General features: G+C 41.6%; 1 protein-coding gene across 5 annotated transcripts in view; it reads left to right on the plus strand.

The window, feature by feature from the left end:
- GARNL3 (GTPase activating Rap/RanGAP domain like 3) overlaps nt 1–27817 on the plus strand; it is a 564903-nt gene that overhangs the window by 242220 nt on the left and 294866 nt on the right. Inside the window, exon 1 of one of the 5 annotated variants that reach the window (XM_033962151.1) lies at nt 11010–11131. The exons of the other annotated variants lie outside the window; for them this stretch is intronic. Within the exon in view, the coding sequence (XP_033818042.1) occupies nt 11099–11131 (33 nt within the window). The 5' untranslated portion in view covers nt 11010–11098. Of the gene's footprint in view, nt 1–11009; nt 11132–27817 lie in introns of those variants that run through there. 5 annotated transcript variants of the gene reach the window in all.

Here is a 27817-nt window from a genome sequence, read left to right on the forward strand (position 1 = left end):
CAAGGAATATACAGACAATGTATGAAGCCAGGGGTCTGCATGATGCCAGGGTGAAGGAGAGGGATGGGCCAGAGGCCAGCAACATATCCAGTTAGGGTGGGTAAGAGAACTCCTACTTGTACTAATATTAATTATTTCTATAGCTCTACCAGATACACACAGCGCTGTACAGAGTCACAAAGAGTAAGAAAACAGTCCCTGCTTGAAAGAGCTTCCAATGTAGAGACTAGTAGATTTCAAGTACCTAACTTTCTTGTTCTTAGATCTCTCTGACCTGCCACACACAGGATTGTTAAAGAAAGCATGAATGTGCTGTGTGTGAAATTATTGGTTACACATCTCCCAGATGTCGGTGACACACTAGTGTGTCCCGACACAACTAGTTGAGAACCACAGACATAAACAGTACTGAGTCAATTTGGGATAAATGAATGAGTGGCTAAACTCAAAGCAAATTCTTTGTACATTTAAAAAAAGATATAAAGAAGTGGTCTAAGTTACAGTGTGTGTACCAAGCTAGTCCGGGCATAAAGAAAGTGGGTAGTCAGCCACCACATATATTAAAGACTTGGGAGAAGAGCCAGGCTTTCACCTGCTTCCTGAATCAGAGGCAGTCTTGAGTTAGACGTAGCTCCTCTGGTTATTAGTTCCAGAGCATGGGGACTACTCCTGAGAAGGCTTGCTGGCAGGTATCACCTCTTGTAAATTTTTTAAATGAGGTTACAGATAGTGATGCTCCTTTATAGGAACTTAGAGGTCTCAAAGGTGTGTAAAGATGTCTATTTATGGCCTATTTTACAAAGGCAACATAGGTGTCTATGAGGGGCCAAAAAGTTCTCAGCCCAACCAACAAAGCTGGGGCAGTCTCCATCAAGGGCTATACACTTAGCCCAGCGATTTTTCACAATTTTTTGTTCCGTATTTTTCCAACAGAATGAAAAAAGTGGAAAATCACTGGACTAGGTGTATAGCCCTCGATGGAGACTGCCCCAACTTTGTTGGTTGGGCTGAGAACTTTTCGGCAGCCCCTCATATATGCCTTCATAAAATAAGCAACTGGAATCAGGCCTAATAGCACAGAAATCCTTATACAAAAATTTACACTTACTCTGGTGGTGTACATTGCCAATAAGCCCCCATCTGTTGAAACTACAACCCAGAGCGAGCTTATATGTAGTCAGCATAAAAATAGGTGCTCTTTATGTGTGTTTACTCCTATGCATTTTATAGAGCAGTTTTCCATGTGTAAAACATGCTGTATAAAATTGATTTCTATATGACCTTGACAGTAGGCAGTCAAGCACGCTGCAGTCCAATTTCCCACTCATTCAGAAAAATCTAGAAAAGCTCAAAATTCTCTTTCATTTCAGGGTGATTTCTTTGAGTTGTAACTGCCTAAAGATTTGCCTTCTCTTTTACACCTCCCCCCCCCCCAAGTGTATCCTCTCTGATGACCGCAGCCATGGTCCTATATAAGTACCTATGCAGAAGGGTCAGTGTTCCCTCTAAGCTGCACATCTGTGCAGCCAAGCACCTTTTAGCAGGAGGTCGCACAGCTGTTCAGCCCCGCTGCGCAGCCGGTGGAGTTGGGACTAGCAGGAGGCTGCACAGCTGTTCAGCCCCGCCACACAGCTGGTGGAGTTGGGACTAGCAGGAGGTCGCACAGCTCTTCAGCCCCACTGTGCAGCTGGTGGAGTTGGGACCAGCACTCCCCCGGCACCACTATTCTAACTTGTGCCACTGCTGCTTTCCTGAAACATCAGCAGCAACCTGAAATAAACCAGCTGTGAAACCTTCCCATACATCAGTAGGAGGATGTGAATCATCCAAAATACAGCTGTGTATCTAATTTCAATCTTAAAAAAATCAGAATATGTAACACCGTACTACTAAAAGTTGTATTGGCTTCCGATAGAGGCAAGAATATATATATATATTTTAAATCTTTATTAAATTTTCAAGGCTAATACAAAGTGCATAAAATTATACATATATTAATAATCATAAACAGCACTTACAATCCATCAGTAACAATACAAAATGAATTACCCCCCTCCCTTCCAGAACATTCAATCAAGGAATAAAACAAAGGAGATAACCCCCCTCCCCCTTCCCTGGATATGTGTATAAATCTAAAGGAAATTAAAGCTAAAAAACAACTATACCAAAGTAGCAAAAGTCCTTAATAAACCCCAAACTAATCTGAATAAATTATTATGCCCCAACATGTCAGCGTTCATTTTCTCATACTTATAACACAAACATAAATTCGCCTACCAAAAGGTAAAATAAGCCGATCCCAATTTTTCCAATTGTGGGTAACCCGGTCATAATAAGGAAAAGTCGGCATTTATACCGGTCCAATGTGCAAGAATAATTTTTAAATTGGCCTGTATTTGTTATAAAACATTATATGGTTTATACCAAGTTGCCTTTTAGATAATTTTGAACTAGTAGAAAACAGATGCTCTTCACGAAACAACCTTATTTTTTTTCCTTCAATAAAAGGTTGTGCATGCAAAAGATTTCTTAATAGAACCCTATCCTTTCAGGCAGGACTTTGGAACAAAAGTTTTAGGGCTCCTTTTACGCACGTACTGGATTAGCGTGCGCTAGCTGAAAAACTACACCTGCTCAAGAGGAGGCGGTAGCGGCTAGCACACGCTATTCCGCTCGTTAAGGCCCTAATGCGCCTTCGTAAAAGGAGCCCTTAGTGATTTGATCTTAAATTCTTCTTCTTACCAGGGCTTTAGAAGATTGTTAAAAACTTATCTGTTTGATAAATATGTATCATCTAGATAAGTTAATAATTTCTTAATGTTATATTTTATATATAATGTATTGTGTTTTGTGGTGTAAATTCACTGTGTTTTTACAGTTCTTACCTCTTATTGTAAACCACACTGAACTGTGAGATATTGCGGTATACTATTGAGGTATACAAATAAATTTATTATTATTATACCTGCGGCTGCCAGCTCTCCATCTCGAATGTTCAAGTTTCAAGTTTATTAATAGATTGATATACCGACCATTACAAGTATCTGGTTGGTTTACAATAATAGAAATTAAAAAGACATTTAAAATATTTAAAATTGCTTAAAGAGAATAATAAATTGAAATAAAAAAGGGGAAGGAGATTGTTAGGCCAAGACAAGGACATAATTGAGACGGGTAGGTGACGAGAGGGAAAAGGAGGAGAGGAAGATTTTTTAATTACATTATGTAAATAAAAAATAAAAGGAAAAGGGGAGGGATAAAACAAGCGGGGAAGGGGAATGTTGCTTTTTGAAAGCATTTCTGTATTAGTTTTTATTTTCCCTTCTTCTGGGCTAAGCCGGCAGCCGCAGATATGTATGGGAAGAACATGCTGCCAGTTTGTTTCAGTTTACAGCTGCTGCTGCTGCTGCTATGAGAAAGCAGCAGCAGCAGCACTTGGGATGCTAGGGGGCAGATGCTGGTGGAAAAGGGTGTGGGGAAGAGAGGGGGTAGACACTGGTGGAAGTGGAGGGGGAGGAGAGAGAGGGGGTAGATTTTGCATAGAAGTCGAAAGACAGATTCTAGGCAGAACAGGGGAGAGAGAAGGCAGATGTTGGGAGTAGGGTACAGAGAATGAGATGATAGAACAGGGAAAGTGAAAGGGGAGATGTTGGATGGAAGGTGAGGGAGGCAAGAAGGGGCAGATGTTATATGGAAGGGGAGAGATACAAAGAGGATGGAATATTGATGGAAGGGGAGATAGGGAGATGCTAGATGGAAAAGGGAGGGAGAATAAGCTGTATAGAAGGAAGGAGACAAAAGTCTGGATGAAAGAGGGGAGAGACAGGAGGTAGATGATAGAAGGGGGAAGTGAAAGGAGAGAGAGGGGGCATACTGTTTGGAAGGGGAAGAGACAGAGGAGGGAGATACTGATGGAAGGGGAGAGAGGGTGGAGAGGCTGGATGGAAAGGAGGAGAAAAGGCAGACACTGTATAGAAAAGGGTAGATGCTGGATGGAAGAAGGGAGAGAAATGAGCAGATATTTGAGAGAGGGGAGAGAAAGGGTAGATAAGGGGACAAACACTAAATAGAAGGGGTAGAAGGCAAAGTTAGTGAAAGACTGGGAATAAATGGAAGTAAACTAGGAGAGCCAGGGTGAAGGGATAGAGATAGAAAATTGCCAGTAGACTATAAAAAAGAGGGAACTTGAAGACTAGATAGTAAGAATGAGTTAAATCTGGACATAGAGGTAGAAAAAGAAATTAAAGAAAGCCAAAAAGAAAAGGAGAAAGGAAAAATCCTGGAAAGAGACATAAGATGGAGGAAAGCAGATATCAGAGAAGCGAATGGCCAGAAAACAAAGGTAGAAAAAAAGAATTGTATTTTTAATTCAGGATAGAGTAGTGCGGTACCCATGCTTATAAAGGTTAATAAATGTAAATAGAAAATAGAACTAAGATGATATCTTTTCATTGAACTAATTTTAATACATTTTTGACTGTCAGAGACCTTTCACAGGTCAGGACAGCTTACTGCTTGGCATGGGGCAGGAGGTGTTGGCCTCTGAGAGTGAATTGAAAAATGTTTTAAGTCCTTTCAATAAAAACAATCATCTTATTTTCCATTTTTAAAATTTATATTTGTAATTCTTAATTTGTAATATATAGTGTGTATAATACTATCAGGGTAACGTAACGGAAAATATTTGCTCACATCATCTGAGTCCTTTGCTCACGAAAAAAAAATGTTTGTTCACATGAACTTGGTCCTTAGAGGGAACATTGACCAAGGCTCCTTCTGTAACTCTTCCTGGGCCCTCAATCTGACCACTGGTTGTCGCTTGAGTGATCTTGACTTACTGCCTCCTGGGGTCAGTAAGTGCTCCTAATATAACATCCCTAGCCGGATTTGAGGATGAAACTAAGGACCTGCCGTTATGTATACTTTGGAGGAAAAGCGGGAGAGGGGAGATATGATAGAGATGTTTGAATACCTATGTGGTATAAATGCACATGAGTCGAGTCTCATTTGAAAGGAAGCTCTGGAATGAGAGGGCATAGGATGAAGTCAAGAGGTGATAGGTTCAGGAGTAATATAAAGAAATACTTTTTTACAGAAAGGGTGGTAGATGCGTGGAACAGTCTCCTGGAAGAGGTGGTGAAGGCAGAGACTGTGTCTGTCTGAATTCAAGAAAGTGTGGGATAGGCATGTGGAATCTCTTAGAGAGAGTAAGAAATAATGGTTACTGTGGATGGGCAGACTGGATGGGCCATTTGGCCTTTATCTGCCATCATGTTTCTATGATATGGCAGCATTACCATGAAGTAGGGTTACCTTACGGCTCCAATAAAAGGAGGATGGATTGAGACATCTGGGTTTTACTTCCATTGTGAAAGTAAAACCCGGATGTCTCAATCTGTCCTCCTTTATCTGGAGCCATATGGTAACCCTACCATGGAGGCACCGAGCCAGCTCTTCATTTTAGTTGTTTATGTGGTGCCCTGCCAAGAATTATCTTGAAGTTCCAAAATACTGCAGACAAAAAAGGCTCCCTTTCTAACCCTCAGCGTGACTTGCAAATCAAGATCCTTCTGCATTTAAATGTTAACAGCCTCGACATTAACACACATTGTCAGGAAATGCAGAGTCACAGCCTCATAAAGATAATGCTGGTTTCTTGCTGTTCACCCAGGGCCAGCGACAGGAAGGATGAGAAGTAGCTAATTCTAGGAACCAGAGAGGGCACCCAAAATAAATAGAATAGAGATAGGTGGGTACCGTGAGATTCTTGAACTCTAAGCTGTGCTATAAGCAGAGGCAGTGAGAAGGTCCAGTTCAGTGCACTAATGCTATTTTTGCTCACCACTGAGAGCAAAATTATGGCTCTGCCTTTTAAGACCTGTGTCCACAAAACTGGTGACCCATTACTAATTCTGATGCACAACATGGTGTCACAGGGGCTAACTGAACCATTATTGAAGTGTAATACATTGTGCTGTTTGGCTGTTGCTGGTTCTGCTAAAGAAAGAGAAAAATATTTCCTCTTTGTCTCTTAGGAACGTTAGGAAAGGGAGAGTTTTGGTCTGGTAGTTTTTCTGTTTCTTCCATCTTATTGGAAACTACTGATGTAATTTTGGTGCAATGAGTCTTCATTTACAACTAGCTAGAGCCCCCTCAGGTCACTGTTCCCAGTTTGCTCATGCATAGGGTTACCATATGGCTCCAGAAAAAGGAGAGCAGATTGAAACATCCAGGTTTTACTTCTATTGTGGATGCAAAACTCGGATGTCTCAATCCGTCCTTTTTCTGGAGCCATATGGTAACCCTACTCATGTAAGAAGATTTTGGGGGCTTTCAGAAAGCTGTGTTATAGATACTAAATCTGGTCACTAGGGTGTTGCCCTTAACAGTGGCCATCCTCTCCCTGGGGCTATGGCCACTGCCTTCTCAGCATCCCTGACCTCCAAGTTTATCTGGGATTCAGGTTACTGCAAATCAGGAATCCAAACAGGGATCCTCTGCATTGTAGTGTATAGTACTGTCACTAAGCCAGTGGACCAGCCCTTGAAGAACATTTTCACCTCTTCTTTTTATTCATAATCTCTGTGAATGCTGACTCTACAAGATCTCCAGCCTCTGTTAGCACTGATCGTGGCATCAAAAGTCTGCCGGTTCAGGGAAGGCTTACAATGGCAGCAGAGGGGTAAGACTACTGGGAGGGAGGATGATAGGGCATCACAAGGGAGGAATGGTGGAATATAAACCCTCGGTTTATATTTGAGTTACCATTTCCCCCTAAAAACGTAGAACAAAATCTTTTCCAGAGAAAGGAAAATGGTAAAAACCAGAGGGCATAATTTGAGGCTGAGGGGTGGTAGACTCAAGAGTAATGTTAGGAAATTATTCTTTATAGAGAGGGTGATTGATGCGTGGAATTTGCTCCCGAGGGAGATGGTGGAGAAGAAAACAGTGACAGAGTTCAAACAAGTGTGGGATGAACACAGAGGATCTCTAGTCAGAAAATAATGGGCACATATTGAAGGAACTAAGGCTAGTACTGGGCAGACTTGCACGGTCTGTGTCCCATATATGGACATTCAGTTGAGGACGAGCTGGGGAGGGCTTTGATGGCTGGGGTGGTTTAGATGGGCTGGAGTGAGCTTTGACAGACACTCCAGTAGATAGAATTTAAGCACACTACTGGACAGAACTCTGGGTTTCTGGCCCAAAAATATCTACGAAAAAGGATCATTTAAATGAAATGGTTAATTTACGGAGCATGTATAGTTGGGCAGACTGGATGGACGATTCAGGTCTTTATCTGCTATCATTTACTACGTTAATATGTAAAAATGGTACCTCGTTTTATATTCAGATAGGTTTATGGCGCAGTGGTTAAAGCTATAGCCTCAGCATCCTGGTGTTGTGGGTTCAACCCACGCTACACCTTGTGACCCTGGGCAAGTCATTTAATCTCCCCCCGTTGCCCCGGGTACACTAGATAGATTGTGAGCCCACTGGGACAGACAGGGAAAAATGCTTGAGTACCTGAATAAATTCATGTAAACCGTTCTGAGCTCTTCTGGGAGAACAGTATAGAAAACTGAATAAATAAATATCCTTCTTCCACATTTTGCTCTTGGCTGATTATTGGAATAAATCATTTGAGAATGTGTTAAACAGCATGGCTCTTTGGGGTATTTTTTCCTATTTCATTTCCAGTATAAAATCTGAAGGTTTGGTCTTTATAGATGTCGGGCAAGCAATTTGCTTTTGTCATGCAGGTTTTATTAGAAGTGACTAGCATAGAGAAAGCAAAGTGGACACATTGCATAACATTCAAAGTGTGAGAAATCATTTTTGACAAACAGAGAGCTACCGCTATCAGATCTTTGGGGCACTAATGTACCAATAAACAATCATTTTAAGAGTTTCACTGAGTAAAATTCATTATTGCTCATTATGAAAAATGAACCACAAACTTTTGTTTGGCCCCCAACTGCCCTTTGCTAAACTACTGAAGCTATCAGGGTCAGGCTGGGGCAGTAGACTATCCCAGCCTATCTCTAAGCTACTAGGTCACTAGACCTGCCTGCCTGCCTGTCACTAGGCCACTAGGCCTGCATGCTCTGTGCCCTGTCCCGGCCTACCAGTAGACCACCAGAGGGGAGGACAGGGTACAGAGCCTGGCAGGGAGAATTTGGTTCAGAAAGTTTTTTTCTTGTTTTCCTCCTCTAAATCTACGGTGCGTCATATGGTTAGGTGCGTCTTATGGAGCGATAAATACGGTAAATAGGGCACTGCTGATTTTCCCCTTCAATCCAGAAGAGGTGCTGTGAGAGGACTTCAGAGACAGACAGAATTTGGGGGTAGCTAAAGCTACATAGATAAGCTCAGGGACATATTTTATTAACTTAAAGTACTTTGGGCTAGATTCATTAAGCCCACCAATTGTGTCCCGACCAGTTTACGACCCTGACCCGATTCACTAACCTTCCTCCCGATCCGATCCACAACTGATGATGTGGTTACACAACATTCAAGATTATACATATCTTTGTGTAATTTGCAATGGGAAAGACAGATCTAATGGAGAACACCTTGCCATCTGGGGAAAACCAAAGGTTTTACCCCAAAATGCAGAAAGCAAAGCCTTAAGCATTATCCTGATATGTGGGATGGAATATTAATACCACTTTAACTCTATTTTTTTCCATTCACATTCTTTTGACTTCTTGGTATTTTCCAAGAAGTCATGATTCAACTTGCCTTCTCTTCACATTGCCTTCAGTTCACATTGAATTATACTGTTTGTAACTCTTTATTTTTGGGGGGAATTTTAGTTTCATTTTTTTACCAATTTATTTGTAATTTTATTTATTTGAAAAAAAAAAAAAAAATAAACTGAATAAAAAATGTTGGGTCAGACTCTATGGGCTCCTTTTACGAAGCCGCGTTAGTGGTTTAACGCGCATAATAGCGCGCGCTAAACTGCCGGCTGTGCTAGGCGCTAACGTCAGCATTGAGCTGGCATTATACTTCTAGCCGCGTAGCGTGGGTTTAGCTTGTGCTAAAAAGCTACGTGCGCTAAAACCGCTAACGCAGCTTCGTAAAAGGAGCCCCCCTGTCTATCCTCAATAAAACAACAAAACTCCCTCCTGGGCCTCTCCCAGTTTCCCACCCTTCCCAGGTTTTCCTCCTGCCATTGAATGCTACTTACAACGCTTCAATATCCTCCACCCTTCACAATCAGGATTCAGGAAAAATCACCGCATTGAGACACTGATTGCAGCACTAGTAACATAAAGCAAAGAACTGCTAAGCAAGGGTCACAGCGCCATCAAAATCCAATTTGGCCTAAGCAGTGCATTTGACCTAGTAGACTTTGATCAAATGTCTGAGATCTTTAGTGATTTTGGATTTAATAGCCCAGTCCTCTCCTGATTCCAAGGTTTCCTAACCACTCGGCACTATGCTGTACATAAGAATGATGTATTTTCTGACGGCTGATAGCCTCCCAGCGGTGTCCCTCGAGGATCCCCACTCTCACCATCAGTGTTCAACTTTCTAATGCAATCCTTGAGAACCGATCTAGATCTCGCATGAATTTAACATTTCACTTATGCAGACAACACCATAACACTCATGTTACTCGTACCTGTAACGGCTGCATTACCCAACACCCTTTCCACTGTCAAAAACTGAGCCTTAACCCACCACCTCAGACTAAATAAAAACAAAACCAAATTCCTTTGGCTAGGACCCTCAACTGACCCATGCTACACTCCAAGGATTATAGTAGATGACACAGGCTTTCCATTAGAACTACAATCCCGAATCCATGAAGAGCCATGTACAATCAATAATAAAACAATTTTTTCTTGTAATGAGAAAGCTAAGATCAATAAAAAAAATACTTTGAAACAGAGTCTTTCCAAATTTTAGTGCAATTCCTAATCCTATCTCGACTAGACTACTGTAATGTAACACTAGTTCCTTGCTCTAAAACATGCAGCAGTAAGACTCGTATACAGACTATGGAAATCGGAATACCTACAGCCCTACTTTATGAAACTACATTGGCTGCTCATAACTGCAAGGATCAAGTTTACATTAAACTAAACTAAACTAAAGCTTAACTTTATATACCGGGTCGTCAACCTAAGGAAGCTCAACTCGGTTGACAACAATTAGATTAAAACTAAAGAAAGTTTACAACGATTAAATAAAAACTAAAGAAAGTAATAACAAAAGTTTCAAAGAGATTAGTTTTCAAAATGTTTGGCAAAAAGAAAAGTTATTAGAAATTTACAGAAAGATTGGAAAGAACTGGGGCTCCTCAGAATTAAAGGGAGTTCATTCCATTGTTAAGAAAGTTTAAAAGCCAGAGATTGACTGAAGATCTTAACTCCTTTAACTTCTTTTTTAGAAGGAAGGGAGCGTTTGAACTGTTGGATGCCTCTTGCAAAGGAAAATCTGTAAGCATTCCATAATAAGGGAACGAGGGGAATAAAAATGCCATATAAAATTTTGAAAGAGATGCAGACACATTTGAATTGAATTCTAAGATAAACCAGGAGCCAATGAAGACTCGGGAGCAAAGGGGTCACATGGTCAAATTTACTTTTTCCAAAGATCAGTTTCGCAGCAGTATTCTAGATTAATTGCAATCTTTGGAGACAGATCTTTGTGATGCCAAGATAGAATGTGTTACAGTAATCTAGTCGAGATACCGTATTTTTCGCTTCATAAGACATACTTTTTTCCACCGCCGCCACCTCCCCTCTCCTACTTTTCTTATTTACAGCACACCGCCGCACCTTTTAAAACACCCACCAGCAGGCCCCTGCCCCCACCATCATAGTATGGTACCTGGTGGTAGCCCTCCCTCCCTAGCGGCGCACAAGTCAGGCGCAAGCTTTCCGTGCTCCCACTTGGGCCCGCCCCGTTATCTGAATGGCTGCCGTAAGTTCTCGCAGGACTCGCGAGAACTCACAGCAGCCATTCAGATTGCAGCGCGGGGCCAGGCAGGAGCATGGAAAGCTTGCTCCTGACCTGTGCGCTTCGGAAATAGGACAAGACAGCCGTCTATTTAAAAAAAGTACTGGGGGAGCCGGAGATGAAAGATTTTTCGGGCTGCCACTGTGAAAAGGTACAGGGTTGGGGTGGGGGGGGAGACCGGAGAACCAGAGATGAAAGATTTTTCTGCCACTCCTATGGTCGGGGCTGCCAGTGTGAAAGACGGACCTTTCTTTCTTTTTTCCCCCTTTGTTTGTGTCTAGGGTTTCAATGCCTCTCGTTTCCTCCCCTGAGGGCTGGGGTCTCTTAGGAACCAGAGCCTTGGCTAGTTCAGCACTGATGCCACATGGATGTGTTGTTGACATTGGGGGGGGGGTGCATTTGGGGGGTTGTTGATTTGGGGGGTGGGAGATATTGTAACATTGTGAATATTTGATGATATGATTGTCACTTTTCTGATCTTGTTACCAGTGTTGTGTATTTTGTTTACTGTTCTGCTTGTAATTTTTCTACTGAACATAAATGGTTTGAACATTACAGAGGGAGGGGTGTGTGGGATGGGATTGGGGTACTTCCTCTAACCTCTGCTGGATGATTTAATATATTCTTGCATTCTTTGTATTCTATGATTTTGAATTTCTAATTAAAAAAGATTTAAACTTAAAAGTACTGGGGGGGCACGGGGGGATGATTAAAAAGGTACTGGGGGTGTAAAAAAATTGTTAGTCGGCTGGGACGGATCCCTCTTGTCCCAGCCAACCACTAGACCACCAGAGGGGGGACAGGGTACAGAGCCTGGCAGGGAGGGGGGACAGGGTGTAGAGCTTGGAAAGGAGTGTAGGGTTGGGTGCAGAGCTTGGCAGGGAGAATTTGGTTCAGAATGTTTTTTTTCTTGTTTTCCTCCTCTAAATCTAGGGTGCATCTTATGGTCAGGTGTGTCTTATGGAACGGAAAAATACGATAATATGATTGATTGGACCAAGACAGAGAAAAAGACTACTTGACAGATTTGGGCTCCCCCTACTCCAGGATGCCTCCAACAGATATTTCAACAGATTTTTCAGTTGCAACAGAAATTTGGTCTTGATAAAACACAAAGTTATAAATGGTTGCAACTGAAGCAGGCCATTCAGGCAGGGTTCCCTGAATGGAAAAATCTTAATAATCAATATAGTTTAGAGTTCTTATGCTTTCAGGCGGACTTCCTGGGACACCAGGCTGTGCAGTGGTACAAATTAATATCTAGATTCATAAATAAAAAAACAAAGACAGGTCTTAGAGACATTTGGAGCATTGAGATTAAGCATCAAATTTCTGCTTCTCGATGGATGGATGAGATGTACAATGTCTGCATCTATGAGACAAACATGGTTCTTCCTGTTGCATAGAGCATTCTGGACTTAGATAGCTCTAAGTCTGATAGATGTTGGCATTGTCATCTTGAAGCAGGGACTTTAGACCATTTATTATTCTATTGTCCATTTATTATGGAATTTTGGAAATCAATTTGGAGTCAAATAAATTGTTTATTAGAAAATCATGTGGCATTATTTTATGATACAATATTATTTGGCATGGCAATGAGGGCTAAGAGTCAAATATCCTCTACAAATAATAAATTATTGCTCATTTTGACAGGAGTTGCCATACAACAAATAACACTTAATTGGAAAAGTTGGAATAGATTGAACTTTAGTTTTTGGTGAAATTCAGTATGCCATATTTATAAAATGGAAAGAATATTAGCCATTCAAAAAGGGAACTTTAATAAATTTCAGGATGTGTGGAGGCCATTATCAGACTATTGTAAAGAATGAGTATATATTTTTCTTCCCTGATTAGTACAAATGAAAATTGGGCAGGGGGAGGGGGGAATTTATTATTGGAAAATGTTTTTATGAAATATAAAAGGATGGGAGGGAAGGGGATAAATTTAATTTGATAAGATTAATTGTAGAATTTCAAGTGATGTATCTATGTCAAAATGTTAGTACCAATGTTGATGTACTTGATGTAAGTTATAAAATGAATAAAGAATTATTAAAAAAAAAAAAAAGATATTTTACCAGAAATCTTTTCCACTCAAAATTCCTAGCATGCAACAATATAAAGTCTGCCAGGCAAATTAAGAACTTAAGAGCATAAGCAGTGCCTCTGCTGGGTCAGACCAGAGGTCCATCATGTCCAGCAGTCCACTCACGTGGCGGCCCATCATGTCCAGGACTTGCATATTAATCCTCTATCTATACCCTTCAATCCCCTTTTCCTTCCTTACCAATATCAATTAACAAAATGCTGGAACCAACTACAATCTTGTGACTACTATTTCAAGTTCAGAAAATTTTTTAAAGCATTTCTGTACCAAGACAGGGAACCAGCCCAGAAGTAACTGTAATGATAATTGCAAAAGCCAATTTCTAAACTGTTCAATAACTCCTGGGTCATAACGATGATCCAAAGATGACCTACTTAAACTTGTAACTATGTATTTATAACTATGACCTATCTGTATTAATAACAGTACTGATCAACCTGTACTATCAACTCTATTGAATGTCCATGTCCCTGATTAACATAGCATAATATAACATTATCCAGGGTAGCAGTGATCCCCAGCAGCTCTTGCCCTCCTAGATAGTGCTAGCAAATCAGAGAATGGCATCATTGGAACAGCATTTAACCTTTGGTGGCCAATGTTTTTTTAAGCATTTGCCTCTGTGGACTTTTTATACCTGTATATAAAGCACTGGGCCATTCCTGGATGTTGACACTGAATATCCAGGTATAACGCAGCTGCCAGCACCTCTCTCTCCCTCTCTCCCTCCCTCCCTCCTCTCCTGCCTCCCCATCAGCCCGGGAATCCCCAAGGCGCTTCTTGTGTAGCGGTACCTGCTGAAATTTACTTCAGTACCATATCAGCAATCCACAGAGGCTGCTTTTGGCCTGCTTTGGAGCACTCTTTATGATTCTCTCCCTCGCTTCCTTTTTGGCGGGAGAGCCACAAACAGTTTCCGAGGATCACTGCTGCAACACTGAAGCTATTTTTAGCAGGTATCAATTTACAGGGAGTGTGGTGGGAATTCCTGGGATGGGGGAGGGGAGGGTAAAGCTTTCCAGTGGAAATGGAAGGGATGGAGAGAGAGATGCTGGCCCGGTAGGGTCAACATATGCACAGAGTTAGGCATGGTTTATAGAATCATGAGTAGCGCCCGTCTGCATAGCTAACATTTTGGCTCAGGCATTTATGCCTATGAAAACTAGGCCTAAACTCCTGGGCCTAAGTTGGGTGCGGATCGGATGTATTCTGTAATAGTGTGCCTACTGTTAGGAATGCGCACGACCTATCCATGTATTTTCCCTGGTTGCGCCTCCCTTGTTAGATCCACGCACTAGAATTTATGTGCACCACTTTATAGATTACATCTAGAAATGTATGCATGTAAATTCTAATGGGCAATTATCAGCACTGAATGGTTTGGTAAACAATTGAGCTGAGCACGCAGAGATCTGTAATGTGCACAGATCTGTGTGTACAACTTTGGGCGCAGCACACAGAATCAGGAGGCTGGTGCTTAGCTCTGCCTTTACAGAATACTAGTTTAGTACTCAAGGTTTTTGGCCCCTTTTTTCGTGATTTATATAGAATTAATAATTTGAATGTCTTGAAAACCACAGATTATTTCAGAAGTATCTTCTGTTTAAATGGCACCAGAGCTTTATCTCAAGTAAGTTAAAATGCTGCATTTAGCCATGAAAGAAGAAACCCGTGCATGCCACTGAGCATCCTTTCTTAACTTCAGCTTAGCATCAAAGCGCTTCCTGAGCCACAAAAGAAATACTTGGACTGATCTCATCTACAGGGAGTAGACACAGCTGAGGGGAGTCCCTTTATACTGCAAGTACGATGGAGATGATTAAAGGTCTAAAACCTTTCTAAGTTTAGCTATATAATAGAAGTCTGCCAGAGGGGCATTTTCTGACTGAATGAGTCAGTGCCAGTTATGCTGTTACTATTGCAGAGTCTAATATCTTGTTTTTGGGTAATATTTGAACATGCTGATGTTAGTTTATCTCTGCTCAGTAGGAAAAGGTTACTATTATACAATTACATTAGTCTTCAGAAGAAGAAAGATCACAGGCTCTATCCTCTCCGCCAGCAGAATAATTTTATCTGTTAAGTGTAGAACCTGCTGAAAACTATTGCTACAAGTTATAAGATCACGTCTGTGCTGAGCAAGTGGTGCAGCCACAAAGAGCACAAATATGGAGGAGAGCAAAAAATGGCTCATAGTTTACTGACTCCTTTCACTGCCAGATTCAGTAGAGGTCATCCAAAGTTGGGCACACAAGTATAGGAGCAGATTTCAGATCTGCGTGTGAACTAATTAGCTAATTGGGCATTAACAACCAATAATTTGAATTAACAAGCACGTAACGGGCAGCAATTAGGAGTTACATGCAGACCTGCCCTATGCCCTATTCATAGAGCACAGCTCCAAAAAGGGCATGGCTACGGGAGGAGCATGGGTGAGTCAGGAACTTTGCCAGAAATTAGGTGCGATGTTATAGAAAATCTGCATTTGCGCATCTAACTGCCTTCAGTTGGGCATGAGCATTTCCATCATCCTTTGGGAGGCCTAAATGCTCATGCCACATATCATATCCTCTCCCTTATCTCACAGTGAAGAGCCCCTCCATTGTAAGTAAATATCCCGGGTTTTATGAAATTGTTATAAATGATTCTTTTTTTTTTTAAGTTTCAACATGAGACGTCTAATTTTTTCAAAACCTGTTCGGTGGTTGGTAGATGTTTCCAAGATGACACAATAATCAACTTTCCCACAGTAAACAGGGCGCATACTATTGTGCGTTATATCTTAGAAATTTGGGGGATCTCATGTGAAGTAAACAATAGGATGCTTCTTGTAGATATATCACATCAGTGAGAGATGTATACATTTGTAAGATAGATCTCCAAAAAGCAAGTACTACTGAACATGTTTACCATACATGATCAAAAGTTCTATCTTCAGTAAAACCCCTCCAGCATTGAGGAGTCCCCATTTTATTTATTTTAAATATAACATTTTCGATATACAGTGGTACCTCGGTTTACGAGTGCACCGGTTTGCGAGTGTTTTGCAAGACGAGCAAAACATTTGCAAACTTGGTGCCTCGTAAATCGAGCTTGCCTCGCTGTACGAGCGCCCCCCCCCCGCGATCCGGCACCCCCCCCCCCGCCGCCATCGGGCACAGCCCCCCGCCGCCATCGGGCCCCCCCCCCCCGCCGCAACCTGAGATCCCCCAACACACCCGAACCCTCTTCTTACTTCCAGTGTAGCCTCCGCATCGGCACCGGCACCAGCATGTCCTGTGCATTGGTGCCCAAAAATCTGCTCAAGGCCCGGCACAGGAAGCAGATTTTCGGGCACCGGCACCAACGCACAGGACATGCTGGTGCCGGTGCCGATACAGAGGCTACACTGGAAGTAAAAAGAGGGTTCTGGTGGGTTGGGGGATCTCAGGTCGCGGCGGAGGGGGGTGCCCGATGGCGGCAGGGGGGTGCCGGATCGTGGGGGGGAGGGTGCCGGTTCACGAGGGGGACCTTCGGGGGGGAGCAATGCCGGTTCGCGGGGGGGGGGGGGGGGTAGCAGCGCTGCTGGCCTCGGGGGGGAAGGTGGGGAGGGAACATATCAAATCAAGTTTCCCTTACTTCCTATGGGGAAACTTGCTTTGATATTAGAGCATTTTGGATTACGAGCATGCTCCTGGAACGGATTATGCTCATAATCCAAGGTACCACTGTAATATCTTACGGCCATTTTCATTCATACTAGTTGCAATAGGAACCTTAAGTATGTGTTTAAAGACATTTTTCCAAACATGATATCAAATATTTGAAGCAAATTCATTTCCCGTTTTGTCATATATTATGAGTGAAATGATGTGGTGGTGGTGTGTGTCCACTTTCCAAAGTACTGTAGTACGAGGGTCATTTCATAAATAATGCACACTATTTTTTAAATTTACGTTGTTTGTTTGTTTTTTTTCCAAGTATTTCATTACAGTCCTTCAATATAGTTTCCCTGCTTTGCAATGACCAAGTCCCAATGTCCGGGAAGCTTCATTATTCCATCCAAGACACTGTTTTTGTTCAGTTGCTGAATGGCTCAGATACCGGTGGGAAAAAGCTCTTCCAGAGATGCAAAATGATGTCCACGCATAAGTTGTTTCAACTTTGGAAAAAGGTTGAAGTCTGGTGGACTCATGTCTGGACTGTAGGGAGCATGCGGTAACACCTCTCAGCCGTATTTGTGTAGTATTTCAATGACGAGTGGAGCGCTCCATCTTCCCCATGGTCAAAATAAATTTAGATGAGCTCAATCAAAAGTCAAACAAAAGATGATTTTTGCTTATGATCATGAAGGCATCATCATTACAGACAAAGTTCCATGTGGAAGAAGTGTCACAGCAGTGTATTATCGTGAATTTTTGCAAAATATGCGCAGAAAAATGCACAAAACCCAACCTCAGTTGCTCTTGGCTGGGCCCCTCATTCTTCACAACAACGCCCATCCACATGTAGGGAATGTCGTCATTGAAAAACAGATGTTCAATCTCCACTATTCCAGCTTTCATCCACATAAAAAAATCCATTATAGACAGCCATGCCACATGATACCACTACATGTGCTCCGACCCCAAAGTCAGAGATAAATACCTAAAGACCCTGACTGAATCCTTCAAACAAAAAGGATACAACCCTAAAATAGTTTCCAAGAATATTGCCTCATCCCTTAAAACACCCAGAGAAAACTTACTACAATACAAGGACAAAAAAACCCACAGATAGGACCCTCATAGCAGTGACATACAATCCAGAGCTGGAAAAACTTAGAAAAATTATGAGATCTACAACCACTACTCCAGGAAGATGAATTACATAAAGAAATATTCCCAGCTCCATCTGTGCTGGCCTTCCGTCAGCCACCTAATATGAAACAAAAATTGGTAAAAAGCAAGCTCCCCACACAAACCCATGAAGAAGAGAATGGCGCACAAGCTTGTGGTGTGACAAACTGCAAACTGTGCAAGCACATCTCAAAGGATCCCACAGTCACTCATATGGGAAAAACATTCAGCACAAAGGGATCCTTCACATGTTCATCTTCTAATGTGGTATACATTATTCAGTGCAAAGAGGCATGTTACATTGGTGAAAAAAGCCTAATGCTAAAGACCAGTATCATCCTATATACAGTAGATATCATATTATGAATTGCAATACCAACCAGGATGTCACCTGTGTCGGACAGCACTTTGGAAAAACTGATCACTGCATAATGATTTTATGCTGAGAATACTAAAGGGGAACTTTAAGACAATCCAAGAACGTAAAACCTTTGAAATCAACATGATAAAGTATTTTGACACCTACCAGAGAGTACATAGAACGTAATCAAAATAAGGTATTTTGACACTTACCAGACAGGACTTAACAGAGATCTGGGCTTTCTTTCCCACTATAAAGACATTTAAAACTGCTCTGCCACCTTTCTGTCTCCTGCCTACCCATCCACCCCTCCCTCCTCCTATCCGTGAAATGCTTTCATGTTTTCCTTATATATACTGATATATGTCAAAATTTGCTTATTTCTGATCTGAAGAAGAAGGAGGGTTATCTATGAAAGCTCATCATAAAATGCATTGAGTTGGTCCAATAAAAAAGGTATCACCTTGTTTCCTTTGGGGTTTTCTTTTTTTTTCTTTTTTTGTAAATCTTTATTCATTTTCAAAATTACATTAAGTGTTAAATATATTCATTCAGATTAACATTAACTACATCACTTACAAACAATCATTGATATATTACATAAAAACATATCCCTTCCCTTTTCCCACCCCACCCACCCTTATATTCCATTATCATATAAAACATGTAATGATAAAATTCCCCCCTCCCTACCCCTTAAATCGATAAGTATAAGGGAAACAATTTCAAATTAATCTTTACAATACTTTGTTAATGGTTTCCACACATCCTGAAACTTCTTAAAGTAACCCCGTTGCAATGCAATAAACCTTTCCATTTTATAAATATGGCATAAAGAGTTCCACCCGAAGTTATAATTTAATCTCCTCCAATCCTTCCAATTATATGTAATTTGCTGAATGGCAACACCAGTCATTATAAGTAGTAATTTATTGTTATTTGCAGAAATCTGACTTTTTGCTCTCATTTCCATACCAAATATCACAGTATCATAGGATAATGTCACTGGGTTATCTAATAAATTATTAATTTGGTCCCAAATTGATTTCCAAAAATTCATAATAAATGGGCAATGAAACAGTAAATGATCTAAAGTTCCTGCTTCCAGATGACAATGCCAACATCTATTAGACAAAGAACTATCTAATTTTTGTAACCTAACAGGGGTCCACAACGCTCTGTGTAACATAAAAAAACAAGTTTGTCTCATAGATGCTGACACCGTACATTTCATCCTCCAAGACTAAATTCGTGGCCATTGAGATGCAGTAATTTCATGCTTAATCTCAGTGCTCCAAATATCTCTTAAAGCAGTTTTTAATTTCTTTTTATTAAATCCACTTAACACTTTGTACCACTGAGTGGCCTGGTGACCCAAGAAGTCTGTCTGAAAACACAGAAACTCCAAACTATAATGTTTGTTAAGGTTTTTCCAATCAGGGAACCCCGCCTGAATGGGATGCTTCAGTTGCAGCCATCTAAAATTTTCTGAATTTTTAAGACCAAATTTATGTCGCAACTGTGAAAATTCAAGCATAGTACCATTAGAAATAACGTCATCCAATATTCGTATTTCTGCTAACATCCAATGCTTCCAGACTAGTCTCTCTCTGCCAATTTGGATCTTTTTTTTTCTTTTATACTGTCATATAATATAAAATAGGAGTAACCTGTGTAAAAGTGCACTATACACACGAGTTAAGAGCCATGATTAGGTCCAGCTCTCAAGGACTGTTTCAGGTACATTTCAGAAAGGGACAATTCCTCCCTTACTTTCCGAAACAAAAGGCTAAGGGCTCCTTTTACTAAGGGGCGCTAGTGTTTTTAGCGCAAGCAGGATTTTAGCGTGCGCTAAACCTGCGCTACGCTTCTAGAACTAAGGCCAGCTCAATGCTGGCATTAAGGTCTAGCGCCTGCAGCAACTTAGCGCGCGTTAATGTAATGTAATGTAATTTATTTCTTATATACCGCTACATCCGTTAGGTTCTAAGCGGTTTGAAGAAAATATACATTAAGATTATAAATGAGAAGTAAGAAGGTAAGTTAAGACCCTAACGCACCTTTGTAAGAGGAGCCCTAAGTAGTTGGACACAATAAAAGGAGTCCCATCTGGAAGAATTTCCCCTGTTATCATACTATCATCTGAGCACAGTTGTGAAAGCGTGTACAAAGATTTATTTGCCCATTCTGCATATATGCTCCAAGATAAGTCTGTATCTAATCCTGGTATATACAAAATAGCTGTTTGGCAAAAATAGTTTCTCTCTGGAAATGTTTGCCACGTTTGTAAAGAACATCTCATTAGAGAATGACACGGGGAAAAAATCTGTCCCCGTCACCGCCCCGTCACCGGCCCACCATCCTCTGCACCGCCCCGTCACCGCCGTTCCCTTCACCGCCCCGTCACCGTCACCACCATCCCTTTCACCGCCCCGTCACCGCCACTGCCATCCCATTCACCGCCCCGTCCCCGTCCCCGCTGCATCCATATAAGCCTTAGTACTGTAATATTCTTTCCGACTTCATCAACTTGGCCCAGAATCTTTTCGCACGGTCCCCGCAGCCACTACCTGCCTGCCCAATCGATCCTAGTGTTTAGCCAGCTCTCTCCCTTCTCCTCACCTTAGTTTGCAGGCTTTCTTTTTCGGCGACCTGCACGCTTTCCCAAAGAGCCGCGCACGCACGGCTGCTCAGTGTTCAATCTTCTGCTCTGCTGCAACTTCCTGTTTCCGGTTGCGTCAGAGCAGAAGATCGAAACTGAGCAGCAGCGGGTGCACGGCTCTCTGATAGCGTGCGGGTCACCGAAAAAGAAATTCTACAAACTAAGGTGAGGAGAAGGGAGAGAGCTGGCTAAACACTAGAATCGATTGGGTAGGCGGGTGTGAGCTGCGGGGACCGCGCGATCCTTCATGCCTCACTGCGGGGAACAAGACCATTCACCGCCCCGCGGGCGGTGAATGGCCTTGTCCCCGTCGCCGCAGCGACTGCTAGTTTTCTTCCCCGTTTTCGGCGGGTGACCCGCGGCTAAAATGCGGTGGCCGCGGGTAAACCGCCACCGTGTCATTCTCTACATCTCATCAAAGAACTTGGCGATTGAATTAAAGATTGTAGCTGTTGTCTAGGAGGCCATGGAATGGCCCACAGTGGAACACTGGAAATTACATATTGTTCCTTCCTCGTCCAACGCTTAGGCAATCCATGGATCCATTGAACTAAAATCTGTAGTTGTGCACCCTGATGAAAGAGTTTAAAGTTAGGAATTCCCATCCGTCCCATCTGTTTTGTTTGTTGCAAAACTTGTTTATTCATCCTTGGTGGCTTTTTACACCATATACAGTGAAAGATTTTCCTATTTAAAGTTGCAAAAAAAGATGTTTGGAATAATAATTGGCAAGACCATAAATTTGTATAGCAGTTTAGGCAACAACATTATTTTTACAGTGGATTTCATGCCAAGCCATGATAGATTAAGAGTTTCCAACCATTCAAGGTCACTAAATAGTTTTTCCAAATACCCAGGAAAATTTAATTTATATAAAGCAGGGGTGTCCAACCTGCGGCCCCGTGAAGTATTTTGTGTGGACCCGGTCGAGGGTGATGCGGTGTTTTCCTCTGCTGCCCCCGGGGGTTTACCATCTTGCCAGCTCCCTTCTCTGTCTTGCTGCAGTGTTTGCGCATTTGTGCGGCCCCAGAAACATTTTTTTTCGGTCAGTGCGGCCCAGGGAAGCCAAAAGGTTGGACACCCCTGATATAAAGCATTCACATTCTGGGGTAGATTGATGTCTAAATATCCAAGGTATTTAGTTACCCATTGAAATGGATATTTTTCTTGTAAGTGGCAAGCCAGGGGAATTGTTGAATTTAAAATTTCTGATTTAGACTTATTGACCTTGAAGTCTGAGACCCACCATACACTTGAACTAGAGTAACTGTTGTAGAGATAACTGTTGTAACGAGTTATCAGGATCTGTTAATGTTAAAAAATGTCATCAGCAAATAACATAATCCTATGCTGATATCCCCCATCCTGATAAACTAAGCAAAAAGGCAGGGGAACAAAGCACAAACTAGCCTTGTGCCTCTATAAAGTTCAAATACCTCTTTGTAAGAGCCATTAATATTTGAGAGGGTGCTGAAAAGTTCTCAACCCAACCAAGAAGAAATTGAAGTGGATATGATTCAATCAATGATCTGAAACAATGTCAAAATATTAATTTTGTTTCTGCAAATTGGCACGTAAGGAAATAAAATAGCATTCTTTTCAGCTACAGTGGGAAAATTACGCTCAGAATTTAGGAAGTTGGTTGGTTGGGCTGAGAACTTTTCAGCACCCTCTTGCAGAGACTAGCTAATGGTGTTTTTTTTTTATATAAGGAAATAATCCAATCCAAATAAGTTTAGAAAAGGCTATCTTTTGTTTATTCAATTTTCTATACCGTTCTCCCAAGGAAGCTTAGAACGGCTTACATGAATTTATTCAGGTACTCAAGCATTTTTCCCTGTCTGTCCAGTGGGCTCACAATCTAATATACCAGAGGTAATGGGGGGATTAAGTGACTTGCCCAGGGTCACAAGGAGCAGTGTGGGTTTGAACCCATAACCCCAAGGTGCTGAGGCTGTAGCTTTAACCACTGTGCCACACACTGCCCTTCAATACTGTAAAAAAAAGATAAGGCCAATAGACCCTATCGAAAGCCTTTTCTGCATCAATGGAAAAGATTAAGGCCGGGTCTGAAGATTTCCTAGCTTCCTTAATAATATATAACACCCTTCTTATACTGTCAAATGTCTGTCTGCCAGATATGAATCCTGATTGATCTTCATTTACCAATTTTAGAGTAAGCTTTTGGAGACATGTAGCTAAAGATTTTGTAAAGATTTTATAATCTGTGTCTAGTAATGATAAGCCTTTAAGAGTCGCATATATTAGGGTGTTTTCCTAATTTAGAGATGATAGAGACTTCTCTTAATTTCCATGAATAAGGTAGAATAATATTCTCTTGAATTTCATTAAATGCTATAGACATCACTGGGGCTAAATATTAGCCAAAGGTCTTAAAAAAAATCTATTGGTATATCCTTCTAATCCTGGCGCCTTGCTGTGAGGAAGATCTTTAATGGACTGTAATGTTTCATCTTAAGTGACAGAATGTTCTAAAGCTAATTGCTCATTATTTGTTACCTGTGGTAATTTAGTCCCTGCCAAGAATGTCTAATTGCTACCTTAGTAGGACCTTCTCTGGAATATATAAATTTTTGTAAAAATTCAAAAAGATGAATGTATTTCTTTATCTTTTACTAAGATATTACCCCCAGGTTCTTCAAGTTTAAAAATATGATTCTTCAACTGTTTCTTCCTTAAATGATATGCTTAACTTCTTTGAAGGTGTGAATAGACATATGGATAAAGGTGAGCCAGTTGATGTAGTGTATCTAGATTTTCAGAAAGCTTTTGATAAAGTTCCTCATGAGAGGCTCCTAAGAAAATTAAAGAGTTATGGGATAGGTGGCAAAGTTCAGTTGTGGATTAGAAATTGGTTATCAGATAGATTGAAAACAGAGGGTAAGGTTAAATGGTCATTTTTCTCAATGGAGGAAAGTAAACAGTGGAGTGGCGCGGGGGTCTGTATTGGGACCGGTGCTATTTAACTTATTTATAAATGATCTTGAAATTGGAATGACGAGTGAGGTGATTAAATTTGCAGATGATCCTAAACTGTTCAAAGTTGTTAAAACGCATGCGGATTGTGAAAAATTGCAGGCAGACCTTAGGAAATTGGAAGGCTGGGCATCCAAGTGGTAGATGAAATTTAATGTGGACAAATGCAAAGTGATGCACTGATGACACAGCAGAGGGAAGCCCTGGTGGGCAGGCCATGAGACGCCTGTTCATCATCTGTTTCTGCCCGCTGGCCTCCACCACCACTGTTGTAGCCGTAGGAGGCCCCCCTGTAGGCTGCAGTGTCATGGTTCCGCCACGTACTCCCTGAGCTTCAGATCACATGGCTTATGGGAGATTCTGATGCTCTAAAGGAAAGGGGGGGGGTTGTGTCATCATAAGTTTGAATCCCTCTGCTGAAGTCCCATTATGGCAGTGAGATTCAAACTACAAATATAGATTCATAGTCTGCACCCCCTGATAGGAGGGCTGGAAGGCTGCTGCACTGTGGGATGGGAGGGAGGGATGAAAACTAATACATAAGGGGATGGTAGTGAGGGATGGAAATATGCTGTACAGGGGGATAGGAGGGAGGGATGGAATGCTGCTGCACATGGGGGGAGAGAGGAGAAAGGAAAAATTGTTGGACATTAGGTGGAGGAGATAAAGGGAGAGATGCAACAAAGGGAGAAATCCTGGTGGAGGGGAGGGAGATATGCATAGGAAAGAGTGAGAGAGAAATGTTGGACATGAGTGTGGAGGCAAGGAGAGATGGTGCATGAGGAGAGAGAAAGAAATATTGCACATAATGGAGGGAGGAAGGGAGAGATGTGCTTGTAGAGAAATAGAGAGGTTTGACCCAGGGCACAAGGCAGAGAGAGAGAGAGAGATGATAGACAGTGGGAAAGAAACAGAAATGTTGGATATGGCAGTGAAAGGGAAGGTACAGAGATAGAAGAAAGCATCAAATGGGCAGGAGACCCTGGTGAGCAAGTTAACAGAAGACAAATAGAAACCAGAGCCTGGGACCAATGTGATTTGAATAATAAAATGACCAGACAACATAAGGTAAAAAAATAATTTTAATTTCTGTTTTGTGATTACAGTATGTCAGATTTTGAACGTGTATTCTGCCAGAGCTGGTGTTTGACAGCAAGCGTGAGCTAGGACCTAACAGAGAGAGGAAAAATCTTTTTTTGTTTATTTTGTTTACATCACAGTACCAGTTGGAGAGGGAAAAGGGGGGTGGGTGGGTGAAGAAGCCGTTTAAAAAAAAACACCCAATTGGGTGGGAAAAGTAAATCGAATCAAATTGAAAAATCAATTCAATAGGCCAAATTGAATCAAAAACTTTTTCCCTGAATCGGGTAACACTAGTTGGAGAAGGCCACAAGAGGAGGTTTATATATCTAAGCACTAGCTTATGTTTATTTTCTTCTCTGCCTGTGAACTAAACAAACTCTATATCTGGCAAATTTAATAAAATATTATTTTTGTTCTCCTTAAACCGAATTGAGGCTGCACTTTATTCAGGCTCCAGGCCCTGTCTTCATTCATGTTACCACACTTCTGCACAGGTCTATTCACTGTGATCTTATGCCCTCTTACAATATATCCAAGGGAAAATTAATGTTTAATGCTTAAGATAACATGATAAATCCATATTAGATTCTAGGTTTATTCCAGAAATAAACATTATCGACTCTCAAGGTATTTCAGTAGGAAAGGATAAATTTACTTTAAAATTGAGGACATTCTCATGTCTTTATTTTTCCAGTCCTGGTGACAAGAACTCTTAAATAGTCAATAATCAGATTTAAATGAGGCATCTTCTATAGAGAGGGCCTGATATTCAGAGTTAGGGTTACTAGATTTTTGGTTGAAAAATGAGGACATGTGGCCCCGCCCTATTCTGCTTCCAGGCCCGGCCTGTTCCGCCCATAGCCTTGCCTCGTTCCTCTCCCACCCCCAACTCTGGCCCCACACAAACCTTGTCTCTTCAGGGCTGCTTCTGGAGTGCTTCTGTGCATGTACAGATCCAACGCGATGACATCACCGTGTCACAGCCACTTATGCGCTGATGCCCTCCAGACACAGCCTGATATGAACGCCAAAGTGCTGGGTTTTGAAAAGCTACCCAGGCGCCTGGACAGTCCTCTAAAAAGAGTTCATGTTCGGGTAAATCCGGATGTCTGGTAATCCTATTCAGAGTTATTTAACTGGCCAACACCAGCAATGGCTTCCAGCTGACTAAATACCACATAGCCAGATATCCAGTGATATTCAGTGGGAGATAGCCAGCTATCTCCTGCTGAATATCTAGCTCAGCAGATATGATGGTTCTGGCTATATCGCGTGACATAGCTGATCACTGCCGATATTCAGCAGCTCGCTAGTTAACTTCAGCAGCCAGATAGAGTCACCTAAAATAGTGGTCTATCTTTGGCTATTAAGGCATAACTGGACAGCCACTGAATATTAGCCTAGCTGGCTTTGTCTTGGCTGGCCAAAGATAGACCAGAAATATGACGCTGGTATTGATGAGGACCATGGGAGATTGCAGACAATCTCCAATGGTCTGAATATCAGCCAGAGAGTGTTTATAAAAGTATTTATTTATTCAAAAAGGTGGATATTCTAAACAGTGCTGAAACATAGGTGCTGGTAGGCGCCTTACCGGCACCTAAGTTAATTGAGAAACACCTTTTAAAATGGCAAAAAATGGTAAAATTAAAGCACCTACTGTGTCTGAAAAAAGATGTCAAAATCGCACCTATGTAGGCGCTTTTCGGTACTTAACGCCACTATGGGTGTGGCTAATGTCATAAGTGCCATAAAGTGTCTTACGTAGGTGCAATTTACAACAAAGATAGGCACCAGAAATATTGGTCCAGAAAACCCAGGCCTATATTTCCGGCGCCTATCTTTTGTGGAGGCACAATTCTCTATTGGATGCCATCATGTGATTAACACGTGATCAGCAGCCGCTTTTTAGGCAGCCACCGATATCGGTGCCCTATAGAGAATCCGGGCCAAAATGTTTTTCTTATTAAAAATCAGATAATATTGACAATAAGTTTTAACAGGGGGAAGAAAGAGATAAATGTGTACACTGGAACAAAAAACTGGAGCAGAAACATAACCAGTACTTAAAACAAAAACCATGAAGTAAATATCAACCAGCAATGAGCCAGAAATGTATCTAGTGACCAAAACAGTATCGGAGCTAAATTCTTCTAGAGACGTATGCTTATTAATATACATTTGGTTCACTATTGATTTTGCAGGGGTGTCCAACTTGCGGCCCCGGTCGAGAGGGATGCAGTGTTTTCCTCTGCTGCCCCTGGGTGTTTGCTGTCTTGCTGCAGTGTTTGCGCGGCCCCAGAAACATTTTTTTCTGACAATGCGGCCCAGGGAAGCCAAAAGGTTGGACACCCCTGATTTAGTGCATATTAACCTAAAAAACTAGCACATAGAGGTTGGGGGGAGGGGGTAATTCTGTAAACTGGTGTCTAGTCATATGTGTCATAGGTACTAGTAATTGGTATTTATGGATGAATATGCAGTTCTAGAGAATGACACAGGAATAGAATTTGTCCCCTTCCCAGTGGATAACTGTAGAAAACCATCCTGTGTCAATCTTTAGTATCTACCGTGTTTCTCTGAAAATAAGACACTATCTTATATTAATTATGGGCCCAAAAAAGGCACTAGGTCTTATTTTTTGTCATGTATAATGATCATCTCGCCCTTCCTCTCCTCCACTCCAATTCTTCTTATTTCCTTTCTCTCCCCCACACGTGCAGCATCTTTCCTCCCCTCTCATACATCCCCCTGTGCAGTATCTTTCTATCCCTCTCTCTCTCCCTCCTATCCCCCTGTGCAGC

Source organism: Geotrypetes seraphini, chromosome 10, assembly GCF_902459505.1.
Source record: "Geotrypetes seraphini chromosome 10, aGeoSer1.1, whole genome shotgun sequence".
NCBI lineage: Eukaryota > Metazoa > Chordata > Amphibia > Gymnophiona > Dermophiidae > Geotrypetes > Geotrypetes seraphini.